The 26,285-nt window shown below is 42.2% G+C and overlaps 1 protein-coding gene and 1 long non-coding RNA gene across 12 annotated transcripts in view; both read right to left on the bottom strand.

Annotated features, from left to right (window-relative positions):
• MAPKAP1 (MAPK associated protein 1) overlaps nt 1–26,285 on the bottom strand; it is a 189,661-nt gene that overhangs the window by 146,610 nt on the left and 16,766 nt on the right. For all 11 annotated transcript variants that reach the window (XR_014004415.1, XM_081180299.1, XM_081180301.1 and 8 more), the window contains exons 2-4: nt 25,737–26,063; nt 19,619–19,708; nt 13,335–13,486 (exon numbers count right to left, since the gene is read on the bottom strand). Coding sequence is in view for 10 of the 11 variants with exons in the window: in XM_081180299.1 (XP_081036425.1) it covers nt 13,335–13,486; nt 19,619–19,708; nt 25,737–25,995 (501 nt within the window). In the remaining variant the exon portion in view is untranslated. The remainder of the gene's footprint in view (nt 1–13,334; nt 13,487–19,618; nt 19,709–25,736; nt 26,064–26,285) is intronic.
• Nucleotides 6,249–7,630, bottom strand: LOC308578622. The gene is made up of 2 exons (XR_014004041.1): nt 7,241–7,630; nt 6,249–6,518 (listed from the first exon to the last, which is right to left on the bottom strand). It is a non-coding gene; the product is annotated as an uncharacterized lncRNA (long non-coding RNA).

Here is a 26,285-nt window from a genome sequence, read left to right as displayed (position 1 = left end):
ACTGTCTGGGAGGCAAAAGACTGAATTACAAAAGTACCAAGCAGAAAGGATCAAGGAAGCCACAATCAATCTCATAAAATTGGTGGTGGTGGGTGAGTTAAATGAGGCAACTTGGCCCAGCCATCCAAACCACTAATACTGCTTCTGTGGCAGATTTTCCATTTGTGCCTGTGCTCTATTACCCTGGTTAAATTGATCACAGTGCCTGATGTTGTGCCAAATTTATGCCTTCCAGCCCTTGATTTTCTTTTACAACCAGATACAATTGTTATTCCTGAGCACTCTATGGAGAGAGAGAGAGAGAGAGAGAGAGAGAGAGAGAGAGATCTTGTTAAGCTGGCTCCCTTTCCAAAGAACTGCCATGTATTAAGTGGAAACTGAAGGGAGGTGCTTTTAAATCCTTCCGAATCTGGAGAACAAAATCCAGCAAATGGAAAAGTCAAGGGACGCCTGACACTTATTACTGCAAATTCAACTTTGTCGAGGCTTTGTTTAAAAACAGAGGAGTCCACAAAAAACAACAACACCAATGGTGTGTGGCTGCGTACACACCTTACTTCACAGAGCTACAATTCTCAGCACCCTTCAGTTCCCAGGATGCTTTGGGGAAAGCCATGTGCTTTAAATGTATGCTGTGTCTGTGGGGGGGTGGTGGTTAGGGTTTCACCTGTTCTTCCTCAAGTAATAGCTATGTTATCTTCACTCCACTGAGCATCGCTTGAGGCCAAAGGAACACAACCGATGCACCTATGCCACCATCCCCATGTCTCTGGGTATACAGAACACAATGTGTATGAACAACATGTGGTCTGATGTGCTGCTGAGGTAATCAGAGACATGAAATGAAGTGTCGCAGCTCAGTGGCAAGAGCATCTGCTTTGCATGTAGGAGGTCTCAGGTTGACTTCGCAGCATATTCCAGGAAGGGCTAGAAACATCCCATGTTTGAAACCCTTGGAGAGTTGCTGCCAGTCAGTGTAGTAGACCAGGGCTGGAGAACCTTTGCCCCTCCAGATGTTTCTGAATTACAATTCCCATCACCTCTGGCCAATGGTGATGCTTGCTGGGCTGACAGGAGTTGCAGTTTGGCAAGATCTGGAGGGCCAAAGGTTTCCCAGCCTTGATGTAGACAATACTGAGGATCTGGCTTAGGATAAGGCAGCTTCCAATTTACCTATGTTGATCCATTTGTGAAACACCCTTTATTTTCTGCATTGGATAGTTGAAAACAGGTAGCAGTTTTTAAAAATATGTAAGTATAAGAGTGTATATCTAGTCATATGTCTATTCATATACAGAAACATTTTTCTTCATATAGGTAAAAGTAAAGCATATAAACATATACACGTAAAGCTGTCATCACACAGCCCCCATTGGGTGATTTGTAGAACCTAATCACAATTCTGGATTTGCATGGGAGGGAAGCAAAGGAAAAGGCAGAATAGAAGAGAACTGGCTTCAGAAACGAGGTTGGGAAGGTGAAAAGCGAGCTTAGCAGTTGCATGGAGTGGAAAGAGGAAGTTCCAGACTAGAGGGTTAATGTGGGGGAAATGATTGGAGGAAGGGTTGGCAAATGTAATGAGCAGGGACCCCGTGTGTGTGTGTGTGTACACATACATATACTTTAGATAGATATACAGTGTGTGCATATGTGTGTATTTAACTCAATCTGGGGCTAGCCTCCAAGAGGCTGGCATCACAATTTGATTACCACAACCATACTTTTTAACTGCTGTCAAAAGAGACAGCGCCTTGTATAAACAGCTGCCGGGACACATGCCTGCTTTCTGTAGTCCCAGCTTTAAATCATACAGCAGTGATGAATCTTTATCTGACACTAATACTTTTTAACTTCATAAGGACAATTAAAATGAATTGCAGCTAAATGCTCACACAAGAAATCCTTGTTGCATAGTAACATGTTTTTCACATTGCTGGCGGTGTGTGTGTGTGTGTGTGTGTGTGTGTGTGTAAAACAGAAAGATGCAACTGGCTTTCAAATGCAACCTCTTTTAGAAGGTTTTAGATCTGAATAGCAAAGGAGCAAAAACAAGGGGGGAAAGGGTTCAGAAAGGCCACTGGGTGCAAGTAGCATAAAAAATGATTTGGCTACATCTAGGCAGGAGGCCTGTGACCTGCATTTTATACATTTATTTAAAATGGTTTCTGCCTTCAGACAAAAGGGCTCAAGGCAGCTTATGAATAAGCACTTAAACACACACACAACACACAACAAACTACTTGACCAAACCGCAAAAATAAAAGCAGCCAAAACAGAGGACCCTGCAAGTAAAACTCAGCAAGAATCTGGAAAGCAAGATTACAGTTTGAGGCACCTCTTTACCTTGGTTTTTGACACTTGATGTGTATATTTTTGGTACTTACCCTATTTTTGTGATCGTAAATTGTTTTAAATTGTTTTTAATATTGTCTTTTTGTGTTGCAATCTGCCCTGGGGGCATAGTGTAATAAATAAATAATACTGAAAAGGCTTGTCATCCTCTAAATGTTGTTAAAGGCATGGGAGGGCAGGATGGGTTTCACTTGGAACTTAGAAGGCAACAAAGGCAGTGCTGGGCAAACATGCCTAAGCAGTAAGTGACATAATCTGGAAGCCATCACCAAAAAGGTCCTCTTGCCCGGCAGCCCGTGGTCTAAACCTCTGAAGGTGCTGGTGGTGGGGATCAAGACAAGGCCCTCTTGTGAGGATCTCAGCTGCTGCATGTGAAAGAAGGTGGTATTTGAAATTATACCTCCCCCGCAGCTCCTGAGCCCAAGACCAGTATTGCACACTGTGCTGAGAACTGAATGGAAAGGCTCATGGGAGCCTGATATGGAATTACTATCTCAGCAAAGGCCCAGGAGAGACGGGAAGGTTTATACCTTCTTGGGCAGCTTCTCCCTCTCCCTGGTCATCAGCTGGGACCCAATGCACCCCTGGCTTTCTCTGGCTTTCCCAAGTAGACACGCAGTGAGAGTGTGATATTTTTTGCAAATTGTTTAATGTGGTTATACTTGTGAATCATATTGTGTTTGATCATACTGTATTTTAATTACATTTTATCATTTTATGCTTGTGAGTCACCCAGAGAACAACGTTATTGAGTTGCCTTATAGATATTAAAAATACAATTAATTAAATTTAGTATTAGTAATATTTGCTCCAGTATATATCCCACCTAAGAGCCTGGGGCACATAAATATCTTGTATTCAGCACTACCAATATTCAGTGCAGATTCACACACACACACACACACACACACACACACACACACACAAATACATTGACTTCCGGAAGGAATCATGGCAGACTAAATATCTCTAGTCAACACTCTGTCGACAGAGATAATTATGTGGTGATTAATGATACATAAATCTTGGTTATCACATTCTTGCTCTGAAGATAGAAAACAAAGGGAATAACTTCTGATGCTCTGGAAAAGCTGACTTACACACCATGTTTTTAGGGGGACCCAGATGGGGTGAGTTATTTAGAGCAAGGAACTTCCATTTTGCAGAAATACCACATAATAGTCCTGAATATCAATCCTTCAGGTTGGTAAAACCTCCCTTTTTAAAATTACTTTTGAGACACTGATAAATTACGACTGAGGTGATTCTGTCTGGCAGGTGAAATTTGGAATGCAAGTCGGCTGCTGGTGCAAGGTTGAAAGTAAAACAAAAAGCCTGTTTTAATTGTTTGTACCAAAGAAAGATTCTAAATGGCTAAGGCATGATCCAGCTGTTAGAAATTTCTTGTTTTATTTCTTAAAACTGTCCCTCTGAAAGTGCTGATTGCAAAAGTGAAACTAGCTTTTCTATGCTACTATGAGAAAAGAATACTGTCAGATAAGCAGACGGTTAACATGTTTTTAAAGCAGAGACTATAAGCAGAGTGAGTTGTTAATAAGAATAAGAGAACAAGAATAATACACCCCGTTGACTGTTGGCATCATGCAGCAATTATTGGGTGAGCAACTGAGAGAGGATAGAGCTGGTGAATAAAAATGGACTAGAGAAAAATGAGGCTGGGGAGATCACAGAGCCTATAGAGAATGATGTTGATGGAAGACTGCCAGAGCAGGAAAGTGGAGTGCTAAAAATGGAAGTAGTGGATGACAAAATAGAGAGACTCTTTATGCATGGAGGAGTGAGGCAATTGGGGGTGAAGTTGTGGTGTTGGAAAAGTGGAATGAAAGAAACCATGGAGCAAGAGATTAAGAAATATTCTGAGCTGGTAGTGATAGAGCTGCAAAAGTGGAGACTGTGTATCGGAAGGAGAAAGCTACAAACCTCTTGCGACAAGTCTGGAAAAAGAATGGAATAGGAGGAAATGGAAGGATTATTTTTTTTCTAATTTAGGATGGAAACTCATGGCTAACAGGAATTGGGATTGGAAGATATTGAACTGCGTGTGAATTAAGGAATATAATATAAGTAAATTACAATGGATTACTGTTTTAATATATGACCAGAGTGGGGAGACTCCTGTTTGAATAAAGATGAAGGATCTATTGTTTTTCAACATCAGATATAAAGTCACTATGCAGAAATGAAGGAAGACTATTGTTGACAATTACTGATAACAATTGGAGAACCCCTTTTAGACTTTTGTCCGTGGAAGGGAAAATGAATGAACTTGAGATGTCTATATCTGACGACTGGAGAAATATTGCCTAGCAGAAGGAGGAACAGCGGGATACCATTCTGGAATGAATGTTTTGAATATTTTGAATATTTTTTGTATATAACTGGCAGACAGAGAATCTGAAGTCCCGTCTATTTTATTTTTCTCTTTTCTGTCTTTATTCTTTTATTAGCTTTATCTTCCTCTTTTCCCCCAGCTTCATTTTTGTTTCTATTTTATTAGTGTGTCCTCTACTGTGGGTCACTGAAGGGACTTAATGAAGGACCCTGTGTGAGAGACAGGATTAGTTTTTAAAAAATCCTTTTCTCCTATGAAAAGGCTTTAATAAAAATTGTTCTGAAAAAAAGTACAGTGGTACCTCGGGTTACATATGCTTCAGGTTACATACACTTCAGGTTACAGACTCTGCTAACCCAGAAATAGTGCTTCAGGTTAAGAACTTTGCTTCAGGATGAGAACAGAAATCGTGCTCCGCCGGCGCAGCGGCAGCAGGAGGCCCCATTAGCTAAAGTGGTGCTTCAGGTTAAGAACAGTTTCAGGTTAAGAATGGACCCTCGGAACGAATTAAGTACTTAACCTGAGGTACCACTGTACATTAATTAAGCAAATCAGCGTTGATGGGACTACTCCAAGGGGAACTTATCTGGATGCAGCCCAATGAGTTTTGCGCATTTAGACAAAAATTCCTGCAATAATCTGGATGGAACACTCATAATTAAACGTATGTGAATTGAAATAGGCTGAGCCATCGCTCCCCCCATCACATCACAGCAGACTCAACCCCATTCCAACCTTGTTGCCTATTCCTGGACCTGCTGAGAGATGGGATACTGGCTACTTCAAGGACTTCTAGGGCTGCTTCAAGGGCTCCTACCATTCACAGAGGAAACTTGGGCCCCAGAGAGATTCCCCACCCATCCACCAGAGGAGTATGTGGGTGGTGATTTTGCACCTTCCAGTGATACCTCCTATGCTGCTCTGGAGACAGGGAGCAGGTGCAGGAGGAATGGGCACAGAATCTCCAACCAGCTCCCTTTCTCCAGTGTAAGGGGAGATGCCATTCACTACAAGCCTCAGCTCAGTGGTTGAAGAGCTGCACTACCACACTTGCGTGAAGAAAGGTGAATGTCCCTTGCTTCCATTTGTGTTGGTGTAATAATAATAATAATAATAATAATAATAATAATAATAATAATTTATTATTTGTACCCTGTCCATCTGGCTGGGTCTCCCCAGTCACTCTGGGCGGCTTCCAACAAAGATTAAAAATATATTAAAATGTCACACATTAAAAACTTCCCTGAACAGGGCTGCCTTCAGATGTCTTCTGAATGTCAGGTAGTTGTTTATCTCTTTGACATCTGATGGGAGGGCGTTCCACAAGGAGGGCGCCACTACTGAGAACGCCCTCTGTCTGGTTCCCTGTAGCTTTGCTTCTCGCAATGAGGGAACCACCAGAAGGCCCTTGGCGCTGGACCTCAGTGTCTGGGCAGAACAATGGGGTTGGAGACTCTCCTTCAGGTATACTGGGCTGAGGGATTTGGTGAAGTGTCTAAACTGGCACAGTACAAACAAAAGCACACACACTCCCACAAACAGACATGGTTGAATCAGGCTCAGATATCCTGCTGTTTTACTGTTGTTGGTTTTACTGTTTTGTAATACTTAATCTTTGCGATCTTGCTTTATTTTAAGATGCTGTAAGCCGAACGCTGAGTGGACATTTGGCACAGGAAGTAAGGTTATAAACTTGAACCCAAATAAATAGATTAAAAGTCTTGTGTCCTGAGGGAGGGGGGGTAATGCCTCTCCCACAATTCCCTCAACTCCGATTTTCAAGGCATTTCTAATGAGCACGTTTCAGCTTTCTCTGCAATATGGAAGAAAAATAATTTTGTATTATATGGTACTTTCTTTTTTCTTTTTACAGGCACTTAAGAAATAATAAACATGTTTGATTTTGATACACCTATTTAGGGCAGAAATGCTTCATGATGTGAAATGGAAATTAAAGCCTCTAATTTTTGCACAATAGGTTTTAAAATGTCAAATTAACATCTCGGGCAATTTTTTTTAAAAAAAAACCAGTTACACACTACAGTGTGCCTCCTTTCTCCATTCTTACTCTGGTGTGGATATTCCCCCCCTCCTTTTTCTTTTTAGGAAAGCTATTTAATATCTGAAATTGTGGGGGGGAAATTGTTCATAATTATGCAGACATATAACTGGAATGCAACTGGAACAAGAGCAGCATGCGAAAAATGTATTTAAGGTCTATCATCCCAAAATGCTGCTAAAAGCTATTAACCAGTACGTGTTAATTGCCACAGCATTCATATTAATTTTCACTTCAGGCCCGACATTGTGGAATATTTCCCTTGATACGTTTTAAACAAAGTTTAATTTAAGGAACTGCTTCTATCAACACTTATGAAAATTAACAGCCAAGCAATTAGTACTCATGAATTATCCCTCCCCCCCACTCCCCAGCCTCATTGTTAAAAACAGTTTCTAACAAAGAAGTTGTTGTTTTGTTTTATGCTGGTTCATAGACATTTCATTAAAAAGAAAGGAAGAAAAGCACCTCCCCACCTGCCCTGGGCACCAAGGGCCAAATTCTGTTAAGTCCATCTTTAGAATCAACCCTAGAAAAGGGCTCCATGAACCCTGTGCGCCTCATGCACATGCGCCCGGCAGCTGGCCTGGTGTGATGGGTTCTGTTGACCCTGCGGCCCCTGTTCCTGCCCTAGAAAAGGTTCAAATCCATCGTCAGATCATCATGACGTTGGATTTGTTTTATTGTTGATTTTTATATATACACTGCTCAAGTTTGACACCAAAAAATTATAGCAATACTATGGAAATTTATACTTACTTACTTACTTACTTACAGCACATTTTAAAAATAAATATAGATATGGAACATGTAAAATCAATAAAAAGCAATGATAAAACCTGGTCATTGCTGAAAGACCTGTGGACATTAGATACAGTGGTACCTCAGGTTACATACGCTTCAGGTTACAGACTCTGCTAATCCAAGAAGATTACCTCAGGTTAAGAATTTTGCTTCAGGATCAGAACAGAAATCATGCTCTGGTGGTGCAGCAGCAGCGGGAGGCCCCATTAGCTAAAGTGGTGCTTCAGGTTAAGAACAGTTGCAGGTTAAGAACGGACCTCCGGAACGAATTAAGTACTTAATCTGAGGTACCACTGTATTCTCAGTAGCATGTAGCAGATAAGCCCTCCCACCCCAAAGCTCTATGCTACAGAATAAATTAATGGCTTCTTCTGCCAAATTGTGATTAAGATCAGAAAATTTGAAACTGGGGGGGGGGGCGGACCTGTAGATAACAATTTTTCCATTCCTCTCTTTCATAACACTAGAACTCATGTATGTCCAATGAAGCTGAATGTTGGAAGACTCAGGACAGATAAAAGAAAGTACTTCTTCACACACATTGCATAATTAAAACTAAGGTATTTGCTCCCACAGGAGGCTGTGATGGCCCACAACTTGGGTGACTTTAAAAAAGGATTGGACAATCCATGGAAGAGAAGGCTATCAGTGGGGCCTAGACTGTTGCATGAACTGCCCTAGGCCTGTGGTTTCCACCCAGTGTGCCATGGCACCCTGGGGTGCCTTGAATGATGGCCAGGGGTGTTGTGGGCAGCACTGGCCTCTGTCCCTCTTTCCTTTCCTCCCTCCTCTGATGCCCTCTCACATCTCTGCCTCCCAAAGGCTTGCACAGCTGTTTGTTGCAGCAGCCCTGGTTACAAACTCCCCAGGCAAATGCTGCCTGGGGGTGCTGGTTGCCAGAAGCTGAGGCAGCTCAGAGACCAGGGGCGGCTGCGGTAGCTGCCTGGAGGACTCCCAAGTAGAGGGGAAAGGAGAGGAGGCTGAGGGAACACTCCACAAAGGAGGGTGTTTGAAAATGGGTGAGAGGCTGCCAGCTCTGCAGGCAAGGGGTGACATAACTGGGTCCTGAGCCCCACAGGGGTGCCATAGTTGGTCAAGGAAGCCGTGGACTCAAGAAGGTTGAAAACCTCTGCCCTAGGCAGATCTTCAGAAGACTAGTGGACAGAGGCACCAATAAAAGGCACAGAGTGATCCAGAGAAGCTTTCTGAATGCATTATCCAATACTGTAGTCATGATGGCTTATCTCTGCCTGCATGGTCAGAGGCAATAATAGATCTCAGTAGCAGTTGCTGAAAACTATAGGAGGGGAAAGCGTTACAGTGCTACCTCAGGTTAAGTACTTAGTTCGTTCCAGAGGTTCGTTCTTAACCTGAAACTGTTTTTAACCTGAAGCACTACTTTAGCTAATGGGGCCTCCTGCTGCTGCCGTGCCGCCGGAGCACAATTTCTGTTCTCATCCTGAAGCAAAGTTCTTAACCTGAGGTACTATTTCTGGGTAAGCGGAGTCTGTAACCTGAAGCGTATGTAACCTGAGGTACCACTGTATTGTGCTTGGGCCCTGCTTGCAGGCTTACAGACATCTGGTTGGCCACTGTGAGAACAGAATGCTGGACTAGATGGGCCCCTGGCCTGACAAGCTGGCTTGGCTCCCCCCCCCCCCAATAGTTGCTTCTGGCCTGTAGAATCCTACAGCTGTCAGGGAATTCCTATTTCTTTATTAACATACATTATCAATCTGGACTGTAAGTCTGCAAAGATATGCAATGTCTGTAGCTGTGATTTACTTTTTTTAAAACAGCAAACCTCTCAACAAAAATTGATGTTATTTCACTTAAATTCATTTAAAGAACTGGGCTCATTAGTGTTGGTGGAGAACTTTGTTCACAGAGCAAGCCACACTAATCCCTTGCATCTCTCCCAGAGAAACACAACTGTGATTTTATCTGGCAAGCACGAGAGATGAAACTTTCTAATAATGATTTAGTGTTTTTTTAAAGGAAATAATAATAATAAAAAGAAATCAAAAGCTCTGGTTCCAAATCTAAAAGAGGATTTCAAGAGTCACCCCAGCCTCTAGAGTAAATACATAATTAAGTAGGATTTTTTTAACCATGCTTAATTAGGCCCCAAAGCCCCCCTTAATAGACTCCCCCATCTCTCCCCAATTAGGCACCACTTTCCCAGGGGAACCGGAGTGGCTCAGTTAATTATGCAAATCAGGCACGTACTATTCCCAGGAAAAGAATTATGAATATTTGCAGAAAAACACATCTCTTAGCATGTAAAAAAAGGGGGGGAACAGCAACCTTCGTATCTTAAAAACACTGAAGAGCACTGATAACAAGGAGAGTGTTGTTAAAATGTTGGTTCTGATGCAATCGTGACAAGCATGCTGCAAGGTAGTAGCAATAACAGTACAGTATTAATAATAATGGAAGACTACATAACGAAAAGGAAGCCAGGACACGTTTGCTGCAGCATGGTGATTTCCATAACTACTGCTCAGCTAAGAATGAAGACTTTGCTTGTTTTAATATTATATGTTAAGGCCTTATACACAGCCTTTCTCTCTCTCTTTTTTTTTAATCCTTCAAGGTGGTTAAGGCCACATTCAGACCAAACATTTAAAGCACTATTCTCCCCAGAGAGCTACAATTCCCAGAGTTCCCTGTGAAGAGGGGTTGACTGCCAAAGCATTCTGGGAATTGTAGTTCTAGAATTGGGAATAAGAGTCTCCTAACAACTCTCAGCACCCTTAATGAACTACATTTCCTATGATATTTTTTTCTGGGAAGCCACAATTGTTTAAAGTGGTATTGGCGCATTAAATGCATGGTGTGCATGTGGCCTGAGCCAAAGGATCATTACATTCCAATCTGTATATTAGTTCAAGAGGTGTGACTATGGTCAGTTGAATCAACAAGTGCAGACCAAATGAATTTCCCTTCCACCCTTAAGGCAGAACAAGCCATACTGGGTTAGATGGATTAATGGTCTGACTCAATGTAAGACAGCTTCATATGCTTTTGCTACTGAGCATCTGACTTGATTCCAATTGTTCAAAGTGTTTACAAACTGAAAAGGAGCCAGGCGGAGAAGATGACCACCTCCTTTTTTGATTGCATCATGGACTTCGTTTCCCCAAACTCTAGTTTATTTGGGATGAGAGGGCACACACAAATGCACAAGTATTTCCTCTTTGCCTTGATCAAAACACTGTTCACCATCACAAACTTTTTGGGCTTCACAGGATACTATTCATTTTGCCTATTATCCCTGAGGTTACTTTCATTTGGCTGCTCTTTTGTACAGAAATCAAACACAATTCCATTACTCAACAGCAGCTTCTGTTGCAAATTTCCCAAAAATTGGCAGGCGGGTCCTGTGTGTTTGTAGCACCCAGTTCTATGGCTGCAATTTGTTTTAACTGTTTTTAATACTGACCTTTAAAATGTTGTAACCTGCCCTGGGGACCTGCTAGTGAGGGGTGTGCAGTATTAATAAGAATTACAAAAACAATAAACACCAGATCGCCCATAGAGAAGCCCAAATGTCATTGTTGCCAGCTAGGTGGCAACGGTGGGTAGGAAATCATGCATTTTGTAGGCAAGAATATTCTTCTCCTTTTCCGTTAAGTCGCCAAGCACCACAAAATTCCATCTCATTGGAAACACCAGGTTTGCACTTGCAGAGTATATGGGAGTCTGTTCTTGCAGCAGCCTGGAAAGTTCCCATTTCTCCTGCCCAAGCTACACAAATTTACCTATGCTGGATTGATAAACACAATCTAACAATGTTGGCTGACCAAAGCATACCCTGGTGAAAGAAAAAGCTGCCCCACTACCACTCATCATGCCAGAGAGATAGCATAGGTCAGGTAAATGCTAAGTAGCACACAGGATCATAGAACGTAGGAAGCTACCTTATACCAACTTGGACCACTGGTCCTTCCAGCTCATTAGTGTCCACACTGACTGCCAGCAGCTCTCTTCCAGGGTTTTAGATTGGGATTACAGTTGTCTTAGTATTTCTTTTTGAAATGAAAGGCAATGTGTTAATATTAGTATTATTCCCTCAGCATGCTAACAAATGGTACCTCGGGTTAAGAACTTAATTCGTTCTGGAGGTCTGTTCTTAACCTGAAACTGTTCTTAACCTGAGGTGCCACTTTAGCTAATGGGGCCTCCTGCTGCCACTGTGCCGCCGCCATGCGATTTCTGTTCTCATCCTGAAGCAAAGTTCTTAACCCGAGGTACTATTTCTGGGTTAGCAGAGTCTGTAACCTGAAGCGTTTGTAACCTAAAGCATCTGTAACCCGAGGTACCACTGTACATTGTCTTGTGTATAAATGGACCCTTATTCTTACAGAGAGCAGAATTTGAGTAGTTATGGGGTTGTATCAAATATTAATCCTACTTAAAGCAGACCCACTGAAATTTATGAACCTGGTTGACGTAGGCACATTAATTTGAATTGGCCTACCCTGAGTAAACTTAGTTCAATTCAGTCCAATGACTCTACAGAGCAACTCTTAACAGGGGGATTTTGCAATTTAGCTCAACACATCTGTGTTATCAGCAATTCACAGAGAGTGAAAAGCCACTTTCCACCTTCCTTAGAGCAAAGTATTATCCAAATGTCAGGCGTAAAAGTTAAGTCTAGAAAAAGAAGACAGAAAGGATGGGCTCTGTCTGTTGTCACTTGTAACCCTTTCCGTTCCAGGAGAGACCAACAGCCATCCATTTCAGCCCTTCTGGAGCTTAGGACAAAAATAAAAGGCAAAGAAGGAACTGTTTTTGTTGGCTTTAGGGCAACCAACAAAATGTGTTGCAAACAGTAATGCACTGAATGGTAAACATTCATTCAGCAAAATAATAAAAGATTTTGACAACTTAGGGCTGATGCATATCTAATGTGGCTCTCCACCTTAACAGAAAATGCTCCCACTCCTTTTGTGTGATAATCCACAGGCTAGGGAGCTGATCCTCACAGTGGTCTGGAAAGTTTCCATTTATTCCTTTGGCTAGGCAAGCCAGCAGAAGAGGCTACAGCTCAGGGTGGCAGAGTACCTGGGTTCAGTCCCCAGCAACACTGCCAGGAAGGGTGGGAAGATCTCCTTGCCTGAAACCCAGGAAAGCTGATGCCAGTCAGTATAGACAAATACCGTGCTAGATGAACCAACAGAGTTAGTCAGTATAAAGCAGCTTCCGATGCTCCTGTTTGATTCAGCCTCTGTATTCAGTATCACGAGGACTAGAATTCTGATTTCTTTTTAAAATTGCAGACACTCAGCACATGCTTTGGTCCTGGTTTCAATCCCCAGCATCTCCAGATAGATTTCTGTCTGAAACCACAGAGAGCCACTGCAGCCACTATAGACAATACTGAACTAGACATGAGACAGCTTCCTAGGTTCCAAGGTATCAATGCAACACAAAGTCTCTCGAGAAGACCTCTGGCTATGGGGTTTGGTGCACACAGGAAGTGATCCTCCTTTAGTATCCCAGGACAAGTCTGCACAAGACAGGATTTATTCATTTTTTAAAGTCCCTGCAAGGGCTTAAAACCTCTGGACTGTTGCCCACATCAGTCACCTTTGTAGTCTCTAAAATGGCCAAAATCCACCCACAGAGCATCAGTATTTTTAAAACCTGGAAAGAATTTGGATTGGAAAAACGCAATTCCAGATACAATTCCTTCCAGATACAAGGGTTTTTTGTTTTTTTTTTTAAGGGAGGGCACTGATCTCTCTCTCTCCTACTTACCTTGCCATCAAACTTTGAGTATTCGTTGAATGGGTTGTTCAGTTGTAGGGGGCACTGTTCCAGCCGTACTGAGAGGATTGATGGCTTCGTAGCAGCACGCTGAGGCTTCACCCTGAAGTTCTTCTTCTCAAACAGCAGGCTCAGCTCCTCCGCTGCAATTAAAAAGAAGCCAAATATGTCAGAAAGTATGGAAATTTCCCCCCTCCTGAATGAGGGATCTGATGGTAAAAGGATCACGAGCAGCAGATCGCGAAGCCAACACCCAGTAGTAATTAAATGTTTTCTGTGTTCCATGCATTTCAAAAGGCACTGCAATCATAACCATAGGAAAAGAAGCAGCTGTGTTACACTGAGCCAGGGCATTGTTCTATCTAGCTCTGTATGGGCTACACTGACTATAAGCAGCTTTCTATGGTTTCAGGAGATGCTACTGAATATGGGAAACCTCATCTAGGTGGCTATAAACCTATGCCCTAATAAAACCTAAGGTCCACTAGCAAACCTAGCCCCTACAGATTTAAACCTATATAAACCCATGCCATCTCCTAATCCTATACAAATCCAGGCCCTACAAACCTATGAAACAGTGCCGTAAACCAGGGAAGGGGAACCTCTGGCCCACAGGCCAAATTCTTATTTTTTCTTTTAAAATTGCTGTAGCCTGCCCTGGGACCTTGTGGTAAGACAAAATGAACAAGCAACAATTAACTACTGGAGGCAAATAGAGCAGACCATTGAGGTTTCATTACAATCAAATGGTATACAAATCCTGCAAAATAAATACATCTCTGACATAATGGGACCGTATCAAGAGCAAATCTGATGGTGATTTTGTTCTAGGTTAACTGACGATATGGTTGGGAAAGGACTGAAACCTCTAGCATGTCTTCTGCTGATAGCTGACAAGCTGAAACTGAGAGGAAGGGGTTAATACGATGTCTGGCGGAAATGGACAAGCTGATTGAGCCAGTTCAAAGGAGGGAAGGAAGGTTGCAGAAAATGAATTCCGCTGGAACATGGAGCTGTTTTGTGGGATACTGGGACATAAGATATGGACATGAGACTTGAAACAACTTTGTTTTCTTAATAGTATAGTCTTTACTTTTTGTAAGTAGCATAGTCTCTATTTACTAGTATAGTTAATAGCATTACTTTTATAAAAGTATTTAAAAGATATTTTTAAAAATATCAACATTATTACCGTATTGGCCTGAATATAAGCCGTACCCGAATATAAGCTGCACCTTTGTAATTCAAGGGGGGAAGACAATACCCGAATATAAGCTGCGTCCTTAAAATTCCACATGCATTCACACCTGTTCCATTTTACCATCTTTCTGTTTCAGCAGCGATATCATAAAAGCCAATTTCTGTAAGATTGCAAATTTAACCCGCACTTTAACTTTTCACGGTCGGAATTTGGAAAAAAAGTGAGGCTTACATTCAGGCCAATATTGTATTAACAACAACAACAACAACAGAAGACCTGCTGGATCAGACCAATAGCCCACCTAGTCCACCATCCTGTTCTCACAGTGGCCAGCCAGATGCCTCTGGTAAACCCATAAGCAGGACCCAAGCACAACAGTACCCTCCTCTCCTGTGGGTATTGCCACGTTTAGTGTTATGGGAGGGGTGGGTGAGAAACTGTGGGTGCGGAACACAACCATCATGGCTATTATCAATAGCACCTTTATTTTCCATTAATTTGCCAGATCCTCTTTTAAAACCATCCAAGTTGGTGGCCATTACTGCCTCATGTGGTAGTGAGTTCCATAGTTTAACTGAGTTCTGTGTAATTCATTTGTCTATCCCGACTCTTCCTTCAGCTTTATGGTATATCCACAAGCTCTAGTCTTGGGAGAGGGAAAAACTTTTATCTGACCACTTTCTGCACGCCATGCCTAATTTTATAAACTTCTGTCATGTAGCCTCTTTTCATTAAACTATAAAAGTCCCAAAATGCTTTTTGCAAAGGGAGGTTGCTCCATGACCTTGATCATTTTGACTGCCAAAATGATCCATAGTTGAACTATCCACTGTGTGAAGATAGCAAAAGCAACGTACACTAATACTGGAATGGGTCCAAATATGACTCATAAGGTTGTTGTTTTTTCAAAACCACACACACCAGCTTCACAGCTCATGGGGCACAGGCATGGGGCAGGGAGAGAGGTGGTTGGCAGTGCTCCTTAAAGTGGGCTTCTGACAATATACTGGAAAGGTAGGCTTGCTGTCACCACCAATCAGCTGAGTCAAAGCAGTGTTGAGAGAGATGGGGAGAGAGACAAAGAGATAAAGACAGACATGCAGAGATTGGAGGGGGGTGTCCTAGGATACTTGGGTGGGCACCTTCTTTCAGTCCCATCAACTTGTGAAGCATGGTGGTGGTGGTGGTGACACCCCTTTCTGTGGCTGCTCCCAGAGTGCAGGATTCGTTCCCAAGAAAGGTCAGACTGGTTTCCTCTTTGCTACCCTTATGCTGGCAGGTTAAGACCTTCCTGTTCAGAAAGGCCTTTGGAAACTAAGGTGTAGGTGATGCTGATCACCGGGCAAACAGGATTTTAATTGCTGGTTCCAAATGTGTTATGTTAAATTCTAATTATTATTTCTAACTAGTTTGGGTTTTATTCCTCTCTCTCTCTTTTTTTACAATGATGCTTTTAAATTTTGTGATCCGCCGTAAATCCCAGCTTGGGAGAAACATGGGACATAAATGGATTAAATAAATAAATAAATGATAGGTAAGGTGTGGCTTAGATGTGGAGAAGGGGTAAGCTAACCCTAGCAAAAATACAAAATGGTTATGTATGCAATCAAAGCTGAAAGGGTGGTGGGGAGGGGACCTTGCTGTAGCATAATCAGAAGAAACGCCCCACCAGTTGACATGACAAGGATACCTAAAAAATGAGGATGGATGACAAAAAAAAAAAAAAAATCAAGACCTGTCGAGTTTTCACCTATTAGTGCCGGCCTCTCTTTCTCTGAACAGCAACTGTATCTGGTGAGTGAGTTTTTGCTCCACATCTGCTCCAGGAGCGAAGCAGCCCCCAAACTCAATCAATCACTATTGGTGGATCAGCATTCAATCTGCCCTGCTCTGTCTCCGTTCTTTATTCGCCTGCCTGGATTTGTGCACGTCCCAAAGATTTACATGCTGCCCCTCCCGAGGATTGGAACTGCTGCCGAAGGCAGATTGAGTGGGGACTTCCAAAGCTGGTGTCGCGGGGAGGGGGGAGCCGTTCGTTAAATGGCAAAATTAAAACTTGTCAAATCACGGCTAAGTCGTTATGGCTTCCCGGTTAATTCGGTAGCCGGGAGCAGCTCTGACTGGGATATGGAGATGGAGGATGCACAGGTGCGGGCACCAGGAAAGAGAGAAATGGAAATAGAAATAAAATAAAGATACCCAACAGGGCCGTGCAAGATTATTAAATTCTCTCTGAACTAAGACAGAACAAAAATGTCATTATGTATCCCAGGTACGTGTTATGCTGTGTGAAACCCTTTATGCTTATTCTGAAGTCTCTCTCTCTCTCTCTCTCTCTCTCTCTCTCTCTCTCTCTCTCTCACACACACACACACACACACACTGCCAAAATAGATAAATAAATAAATAAAATCTCATTTGCAATTATATTCTTGCAGCATGGCGTGAAGTTATTTCTTGGGCCTTTTTGGAAAGCTTCGAGTCCCCTGGAGCTCAAGGCATACATTTCATTGGCTTTGGTGAGAGGAGCGAGTGTTTCAATATGTAGTTTTGTTCCTCAGGAAGCACTAGGGAGGCATTGCTTTATTGTCTCCTCTGCTGGCACGGACCCCGAGTGCATCTCTGGAGTTCTCCTCTGCAGATTACTATGGCATCTGTTTTGGTTGAGTTCCCTTGCCTGAGTTGAAACCTTGTGCAATTCTGGGACTGTTCAGGATAACAACACAAGACTGGAGAGGAGGAGGAGGGCAGGAAACTGATGAACATTGTAGTTTAATTTGGCCAAGTTCCCCTTCTGCTACACAACGCAGTGGCCCAGTGCAGGCTTAATCACCAACTCTGTGAAAACCTCCATTTGCAAATTATGAACTAGCAGCTGGAACAGGCTCTCTCTCTCTCTCTCTCTCTCTCTCTCTCTCTCTCTCTCTCTCTCTCTCTCTCTGAAGCAAATTCCCTTCACCTTTCCAGCACCAATCATGGTTTCAAATTCAGTTACCACCAATGGTAAACAACTCTTGGTAATGATAACCAATGTTTTCTTAAAACCATGGTTGGCAAATCCACTTCAAGCCAAACCATGGTTTACTGGGGAACCCAGTTAGTGTATTTTATGTTGTCAGTGCTGAACTTTTATTTTATTTAGAAGAGTTTATAAACCATTATATCTTTTTAAAAAATCCTTAAGTGGTGTACAAAAATAATATAAAATTATTATGAATAAAATAGACGAAGTTGGTTAAAAAAAATTAAAAAAAATATATGTAGCCTTTATATGTAGCCTTGCTGAAATAACATTGTTTTCAGCAGGCAATATAGGGAGAGTATCTGCCTTTTTTGCAAAAAGAAGCTCAACAATTTTGGGGGGTTCCTTAAAAAAAAGCGCTCAACAATTTTCAACTTTTTGAAAGATGGCAACCCTATATTATCAGCGTGCAGGGGGTTTATTCCCTCCTCCCCTGTAGCACTCCCCAGTTTTTCTCCCTGCTCTCACATAACACTAGAACTTTCGGACATCCAGTGAGGCTGAATGTTGGGAAGATTCAGGGTGATAAAAGAAAAGACTTCTTCACCCAGAGCACACTCCCACAGGAGGCAATGATGGCCACCAACTTATAAAAGAAAACAAGTAAAGGCTATCATAGCTACTAGCAATGATGGTTACGCTCTGCCTCCATAGTTGGAGGCAGCAACGCTTCTGGATACCAGTTGCCAGAAACCGCAGGAGGGGAGAGTGCTGCTGCTGTGCTCGGGTCCTGCTCAAGGGTTTCCTACCAAGACATCTGGCTGGCCACTGAGAACAGGATGCTGGACTAGATGGACCATTGGCATGATCCAGCAAGCTCTTAATATATTCTCTTATATAAGTAGAGAGGCTTGGAGTCAACAATCCAGCCACATTGTAGTGTATCACACGCCAAACAGTGGTCAGAATAGCCAACCATTAGGAGCCAATTCAAATATTGATGAGGGCACCTCAGAGAAAAAGGGAGGGAGGGAGGGAGGAGAGAGAGTTGGCATACTATACTAGCTAAGAGATTGAGCTATGAACTCTTGGCCTCTCATCTGTAATATAGGGATAGCAATGCTGGACCTAACCCATAAATCTGGATTACTGAGCCACATATGTATGCAAATGCATCCATTTTAGAGTGCCAATGCCTACCTCTATCAGAATCTGAGTGAGAGGGCAAGGTTAATCTCCAATTTAGATTTTTGTCAGTTACACCCTGACCTTTTTCGTGATTAAAAGTTAAACATTAACCAGCTTAAAAACAAAAAAGTACAGGGCTGTAGTCAGTGTTGATCCTAGTCAGAGAAGACCCACGGAAATTAATGGACATGGCTAATTTTGGTCAATTGGTTTCAGCTGAGTAAAGGTAAAAGACCCCTGACTGTTGCAGTGCTGGGGTTGCAGTGCTCATCTCACTTTACAGGCCAAGGGAACCGGCGTTTGTTCAAAGACAGTTTTTCCAGGTCATGTGGCCAGCATGACTAAGCCGCTTCTGGCGAACCAGAGCAGCGCACGGAAATGCCATTTACCTTCCCACTGGAGCAGTACCTATTTATCTACTTGCACTCTTTTGGCGTGCTTTCATACTGCTAGGTTGACAGGAGCTGGGACCGAGCAACGGGAGCTCACCCCGTCACAGGGATTCGAACTGCTAACCTTCTGATCGGCAAGCCCAAGAGGCTCAGTGATTTAGACTGAGTCTCCCTTTCAGCTGAGTAGGTGTATATAAATTAATGTACTTGAGTTAGTCACATTCATGAGTTTCCATGAGTCTACTCTATGTAGGACTAACACTGGATGAAACCCATAAGAATTATAGCCAATATTAGTAGCGCCACTGAAATTAAAGGACAAGACTAACAAGTTTATTAATTTCTGTGGGTCTACCCCATTTTTTTCCTGATCAACATGACCTCATCAGATGCTTTGACCTTTTTTGTTTACATGTATTTCTGCAAACCCAAGTGAATGAAACAATTACAAACAAAAACCCAACAACAATGTGTCTCTCTGTGTGTGTATGCATGCGCGTGTGTTTGTGTGTGTAAAACATATTCTTCTTACCTGAATAAGATGTGTTCCTTTCCTTCCACTGCACATTCTTGCATTTTATCTGATTTTGCCTCTCTTTCCGTAGCCGTTCAAGTCTCTGAGCTTGAAAAAGAAATATTATGACGATAAGTTTGTCAATGAAAGTTTACTATAAACAAAAGACATAATTAACTACCTTTCTATGAATAAAGATGTTTTATGCTGCACATGTAGGGTGTGGGGGGGAGGGGGAGAAAAGACATAAAATTTTTAAAGGTGGCACCCCTGAAAAGCAAATACCAACAAAAACATGAAAATCTTCTTGATTTATAATTGAAATTAGAGGATATAAAACATTAATAGAGATCATAAAGATAGTATTAACATGGAAGAGAATAATAAAATGTGAAAACTTCTGTGATTAATATGACATTTCATTATATAAATCATTAATAACGGTCTTAAAGGAATTTTAATGCACAAATGAACTGAAGTGAATATTACATTACAGGAATAAAATTACTGTTATGAATTACTCTCCCCGTTTCAAAAATTAAAGATAAATGAACTCAGACTAGACTATTAAAGTTTTAAATATAAAATCCTTTATCTAAAAAAATCATGAAAATTATAAAATGTCAACGCTATATAAATTAGCATAGCTTTTTCTTCAGTGTGCTGAAACAGTTTATAGGTAGTAAAAATAAATGATTTGTATCTTCACAACATTAGTCAAATCTTAAAAAATGAATATCATTTTTCCTTCACATATTTTTGACTCCACATCCGAAAATAGGACACGCTCAAATAGGTGAAATATCAACACCCGGGAGACCGAGCCCTCCTCGCCTGCTTCAAACCCTCCTTATGGTTTTAAATGTCAGATTTATTTCAGGAGAGAGAGGGTGTTGGGGAATGTCAATTTAATAAGCAGGTAAAGAAGACTACCTCAAAAGGCAGAGACTAAATGGCACAGCACCTCACTGCAAATAAAGGTCCCGGGCACAGGAAACAAATTCTTCCTTTTTTCTTTTAAAGCAAGAGAAAGATGTAGACTAATTTCCCAAAAGCATGCTTAGGAAGGCAATCCTAAGCATGTTTAGCAAGAACTACATCCCCTCTGAAATAAGCAAGGCGGTTGGGCTTTAATTTAATTTATTTGGATAATTTTTTAACGCAGCGGTTTACAAGACACTAAGTGCAAACAAAACTATAAAACACCCATTATAAAAGATTATGAAAACTGGAAACAAAACCACCAATAAGTGGTTTGTTTTAATCACATAATATAAATACAGCAGCAACTCCTAACAACTCTGTAACCCTGAATAACTGGGATTGCTGGTCTGCAGATATTGTTGTTAGTTCAGTGTGGTGTTCTATAATATGTTTTAAATTTGCAAACTGCCTTTGGCCTGTTATCTGCCTGGCAAAGGGCAGTACAGAAACTCCTAAATTATTAGGATAGAATCAATCTAATCAATCTGCTTTAGGCCCCAGCAATAAATAAATTTAAGAAAGCTCCAAAATCTGACGCACATATGCAAAGCATTTTTTAAAGACCCAAACAAAAACAATACTCCTCCCACTCTGCTCTGCTCCTCCCTTCTTCCCGCCCTGGGTGGCCCTGCCCTCTGCCTGCACCTCAGAGTTAGTGTGTTACACAGAGCTGGGACTCTCCTCCTTGCCTGCTTTCCAGCAACCGCTGCAAGCTGCCCAAGGGAGGAGGCAGGCAGCAGCAGCAGCCATGGAGAGGCAACGGGGTGCTCCCTTGCAGCCACCACTATCACCGCCATTGCTTCAAACAAGCACTGGCTCATCTTCCTGAGCTTGATCGCAGCACTGGCAGGGAAAACAGGGACATTCTGGGATCAAATCAGAAGCCAGGGTGTTTTTCATAATTCTTGGACTGTCCCTGGAAAATAGGGACACTTGAAGGGTATGGTAAAAGTAAAGGTAAAGGGACCCCTGACCATTAGGTCCAGTCATGGCCGACTCTGGGGTTGCGGCGTTCATCTGGCTTTATTGGCTGAGGGAGCCGGCGTACAGCTTCCGGGTCATGTGGCCAGCATGACTAAGTGGCGAACCAGAGCAGCGCACGGAAATGCCGTTTACCTTCCCGCCGGAGCGGTACCTATTTATCTACTTGCACTTTGAGGTGCTTTCGAACTGCTAGGTTGGCAGGAGCAGGGACCGAGCAACGGGGGCTCACCCCGTCGCGGGGATTCGAACCGCCAACCTTCTGATCGGTAAGTCCTAGGCTCTGTGGTTTAACAAACAGCGCCACCCGTGTTCCCTAAGGGTATGGTAGTCCTATCCCAATAAAAGTACCATGAATGCCAGCACAACTTAGCTGCCAAGGGCAGCAAAAAAAAAGGGTGTTGGTACTCTTTACCAGTGTGTGCAATCACTAAAAAAAAAGAGCATACTGAATGAAGGCAAATTTTTATCTTTGGCTGGTTTCTAGTTTCTGCACACACTTCTCTATCCTCCACCCAAGCAAGGAAGAGGCATTTTCATTGTTCAATGGCACATTCCAGCCAGGCAAAAAAACTCAAGGAGCATGTGAAGAAGAGCTTATCAGGAATGTGGCCTGGACAGGGCTGGATTAACCATTAAGCAAAATAAGCTTGTGCTTAGGGCCTCAAGGGAAAGGGGGGGGGGCACCACAGAAATTTCTCATTGCTGGATTTTTAACATTAATAGTCACAAATTGCTCAGCTGAGCATTCGTTTTCTTGGCTAAAGTATATTAAAAATTCCAACAGAACAACTATGCAACAAGGTAGGCCGAATGCCTTAGTAAAGTATAGAAGTAGATGCGTTACTTAAGATTGTTTTTGAGGATCTGATCAAAGACTTTGCAATTGGAAAAAGTAGGAGAAAAATTGGAAGTATACAAAAATTAACATCATTTCCCATCTTACTGTAGGTTTTGTTGCATTTCAAAAAATAAAAGTTTATTTTGCGGTTTATTATTTATATTTTGAATTAAATATATATGGGGGCACCAAAATCTTTTAAGCTTTTGGACCTCTACATGTATTAATTGAGGCCTGAGCCTGGGAGAGTCATGCAAGTCAGGAAAGAGGTCTAGAGCAGCGTTTCTCATTTGGGGGCCATGTTGCCCCCTGGGGGCCCCAGAATATTCCAAGGGCCCCCCAGATGAAAATCTAATAAATGGGGGGCCACAGCATGAGATTAGGGGGGCACTGACTAGAGGGAAGTGAGAAGTGAAGAAAACAGAGAAGTGAGAAAAGAAAAAAGAAAACATTCATGGCATTTGCTATTTTATACTGTATTGGGTAGAATCAGTTTTCAGTCAAGTGAATTATTTACTCAGCCTAAAATGGAATCACCATAACAAAATGGACAGAGGTGATCTTTGGTTATCCTAGTTACACTTCAATCTAAAGCGTTAAAATATCAGCTTCAGTGACAGCTTAGGTATTTTCTTCCCTTATTCCTCTACATAAAAATTGTGCTACATTACTTATTTCAGCAAAATGTGCTTCTGAACTCTAGGTGGTGTTGCATTACCTCACAAACCCAAGAATTTAGATCATTTGGTCTCTTATAAGAAACACAGAACTATGTTCCCCCTGCAAATACAGTGGTGCCCCGCAAGACGAATGCCTCGCAAGACGGAAAACTTGCTAGATGAAAGAGTTTTCCGTTTTGGAGGTGCTTTGCAAAACGAATTTCCTATGGGCTTGCTTCGCAAGACGACAATGTCTTGCGAGTTCCTACTGGTTTTTTTCCCCTCACCCCCCCTTTTTCTAAGCCGCTAAGCCGCTTATCAGCTGATCCGATCAGCAGATGAGCCGCTAATAGCGCTAATCCGCTAATCCGTCAATGGGCTTGCTTCGCAAGACGAAAAAACCGCTAGACGAAGAGAATCACAGAACGGATTCTTTTCGTCTTGCGAGGCACCACTGTACATGGGTTGTGAAGCTGGTTTTTTTTAAAAAGCAAGTTTAGATAAACCACAGTTTAAGGTTTCAAAATAGGTCATTATATCTTTTCTTCAAAACACTGCAACAAACCACAGGCACAATTTCAGTTTTTCCTGTTTTAAAGCTTTGTTTCATTTTTTACTGGACTCTTGTTATATTTTGATACTATGTACTGACTTTCTGCTCATGATTTTATGATTGCAATTCATATGAACTGCTTAGAGTAGTGGTAACCAATTAACTAAGTACAGAATACCACTCATTTTTTCAAAAGTCAAGCCATGGACCCCCTGCTTTTGAAAAATTTGGTATGTCTGTGGTAGTTTTTCTTATGTGACAGACCCCTGGATGGATTACGTGGACCCCTTGTGGTCTGCAGACGACCAATTGTGAACCACTGGCTTAGAGATTTTGTAATATTAAGAAGTATAAGTTATTACAATGAATGGAAATGAAATAAATGATAATTTCAGATACAGTGGTACCTCGGGTTAAGTACTTAATTCATTTCGGAGGTCTGTTCTTAACCTGAAACTGTTCTTAACCTGAAGCACCACTTTAGCTAATGGGGCCTCCTGCTAACGCCGCTGCCGCCGTGCCACAATTTCTGTTCTCATCCTGAAGCAAAGTTCTTAACCTGAGGTAATATTTCTGGGTTAGAGGAGTCTGTAACCTGAAGCGTATGTAACCTGAAGCGTATGTAACCCAAGGTACCACTGTACTTTGATCATTCCAGAATTTTAACCACCATATACTGTAGTCATTCTCATAATACTGGAGCTTGCAGGCATCCCGTGCACTTGAGGGCTGGGTAATTTCAAACAGACAAAATGAAGCACGGAATGTAGAGTACATAGCTAAACTAGGGGAATTCACTCTCACAAGATATGATACAATTTGTGGGAGCAAATTATATAGTTTAACTATGGCTGCCAGATGGCTGCCAACTTGGATGGCTTTAAAGGAAGATGAGACAATTCAAGGAGAATACAGCAGCCAGGATGGCCAACATGGTGGTGCCCTTCAGATGTTGTTGAACCACAGTTCCCATCACCCCTGCCCACTGGTCATGCTGATGTGAATAGCAGTCCAGCAGTGTCCAGCAAGGGCACCATATTCACTACTTGATAGTTGCATTCCAGCTAGTATCCAAGCCAGTTATGTAGCAGCAGCTGGGGACTGCAAGTGGGGAGAGTATTATTGCCCTTTTGTCATGCCTGTGGGCCTCTGGTAGGCCATTGTGAGGACAGAGTGCTAGATGATGACCATTTGGTTTGATTCAGCAGGGTTCTTATGTTTACACGGGGCAACTGCACAAAGAGGCAAATGTTCCAGGTTCTATAGTCCTGGTAAGGTCAGACTCTATATCCATCCAGTTAAGTAGAATCTACTCTCTGGGCAGCTGTCAACAGCACTCAAATGTCTCAGCTAGAGGTGTTTCCCATTACCTAATGCATTATCCTTTTACCTGGGAAATGGAAGGGATTGAAACTGTGGCCTTCCAGATGGAAAACTGGTGCTCTACCACTGAGCTACATTTATTTATTTATTAATAAATAAATATACTTGTATACTGCAAATTTCAGAAACAATATCAAAAAAGTCTACAACAACTACATATATAATGCAAGAAAAAACACATATAAATTGAAAATCATAGAAGATGTATTGTCTGCATAACCCTGGTGGCAGAGAAGAATTATCATCAAATGTTTAAAAGTTAAAGCAGATGTCTGCTGAATTTCTATCAGCAGAGTATTCCCACGGACTGGACTGATGGCACTGGTTTTGTGTTGATGTCAAGTAAGTCTCACCAATTCAGAAAGATGACAAACGATGCTCAGTGATTGAGCTGGGATACAAGGGTTTTAGTGGCCTCAGAGATAACCTAGACCTAAACCGTTCAGGACTTTGTAAAAGAATACAATGAATCTGAACTTGGCTCAGTAGACAGGCAGCCATTATGTATGTTTTAACAATAGTGTCACATGTTGTCAGCCATGTGCCCCCATCAGCAGTCTGGTCACTGGCTGAAACTTCTGGAACAGGTCCAAGGGCAGCCCCACACAGAGTGCATTGCAGTAATCATTGTGTTTTAGTGGTCAGGTTACATGATGCCTCCTATACTGGGTTCCTTCTATAAACCATGCAATTCCTAGCTGAAGCCACCAGAGTTCCCAAGATGATCCCACTCACCTGTATTTGATCGTCTTCTAATACCGAAGTCCCAACTTGAGGTAATGTCGACCGACTGGGAGTATACGTAACCCTGAGACTCGCCATTGCTGCCCTGCGTTTCTGAGCTGTTGTCCCCATTGGCCGAAGTGGGCTGGAATTTCTCCAGGTCGACATCGTGGTCAATCAGGACCAGTTCACACATCCCTGTGTCATCGCTGGTCACATGTGACTGTCGGATGTGAGCCAGGATAATGGTTGGATTGTCCAAGAAAGCCATCCTGCATCCCAAGGTCTTCCGCCTTCTACTATCTTCTTTGCTCCATGCTGAATTGTAAACCTTTCTACCTGGGAAACACAACACACACACAGAACTTTAGAGAAAACCAAGGGATATGTCCAGGTTCTATTCATGGAGGGTTATAACATAAGAAGAGCCCTTCTGGATCAGACCAAAAGTCCATCTACAACCAGAATCCCCTTCTGGCAGTGGCCAACTAGGCACCTACAGGAAGCCACAAGCAGGACCTGAGTGCAACAGCAATCTCCCCCCTTGTGATTCCTCGCAAG

Source organism: Podarcis bocagei (assembly GCF_964188305.1).
Source record: "Podarcis bocagei genome assembly, chromosome: Z".
Lineage (NCBI taxonomy): Eukaryota > Metazoa > Chordata > Lepidosauria > Squamata > Lacertidae > Podarcis > Podarcis bocagei.
This window is presented reverse-complemented; position numbering and strand designations above follow the sequence as displayed.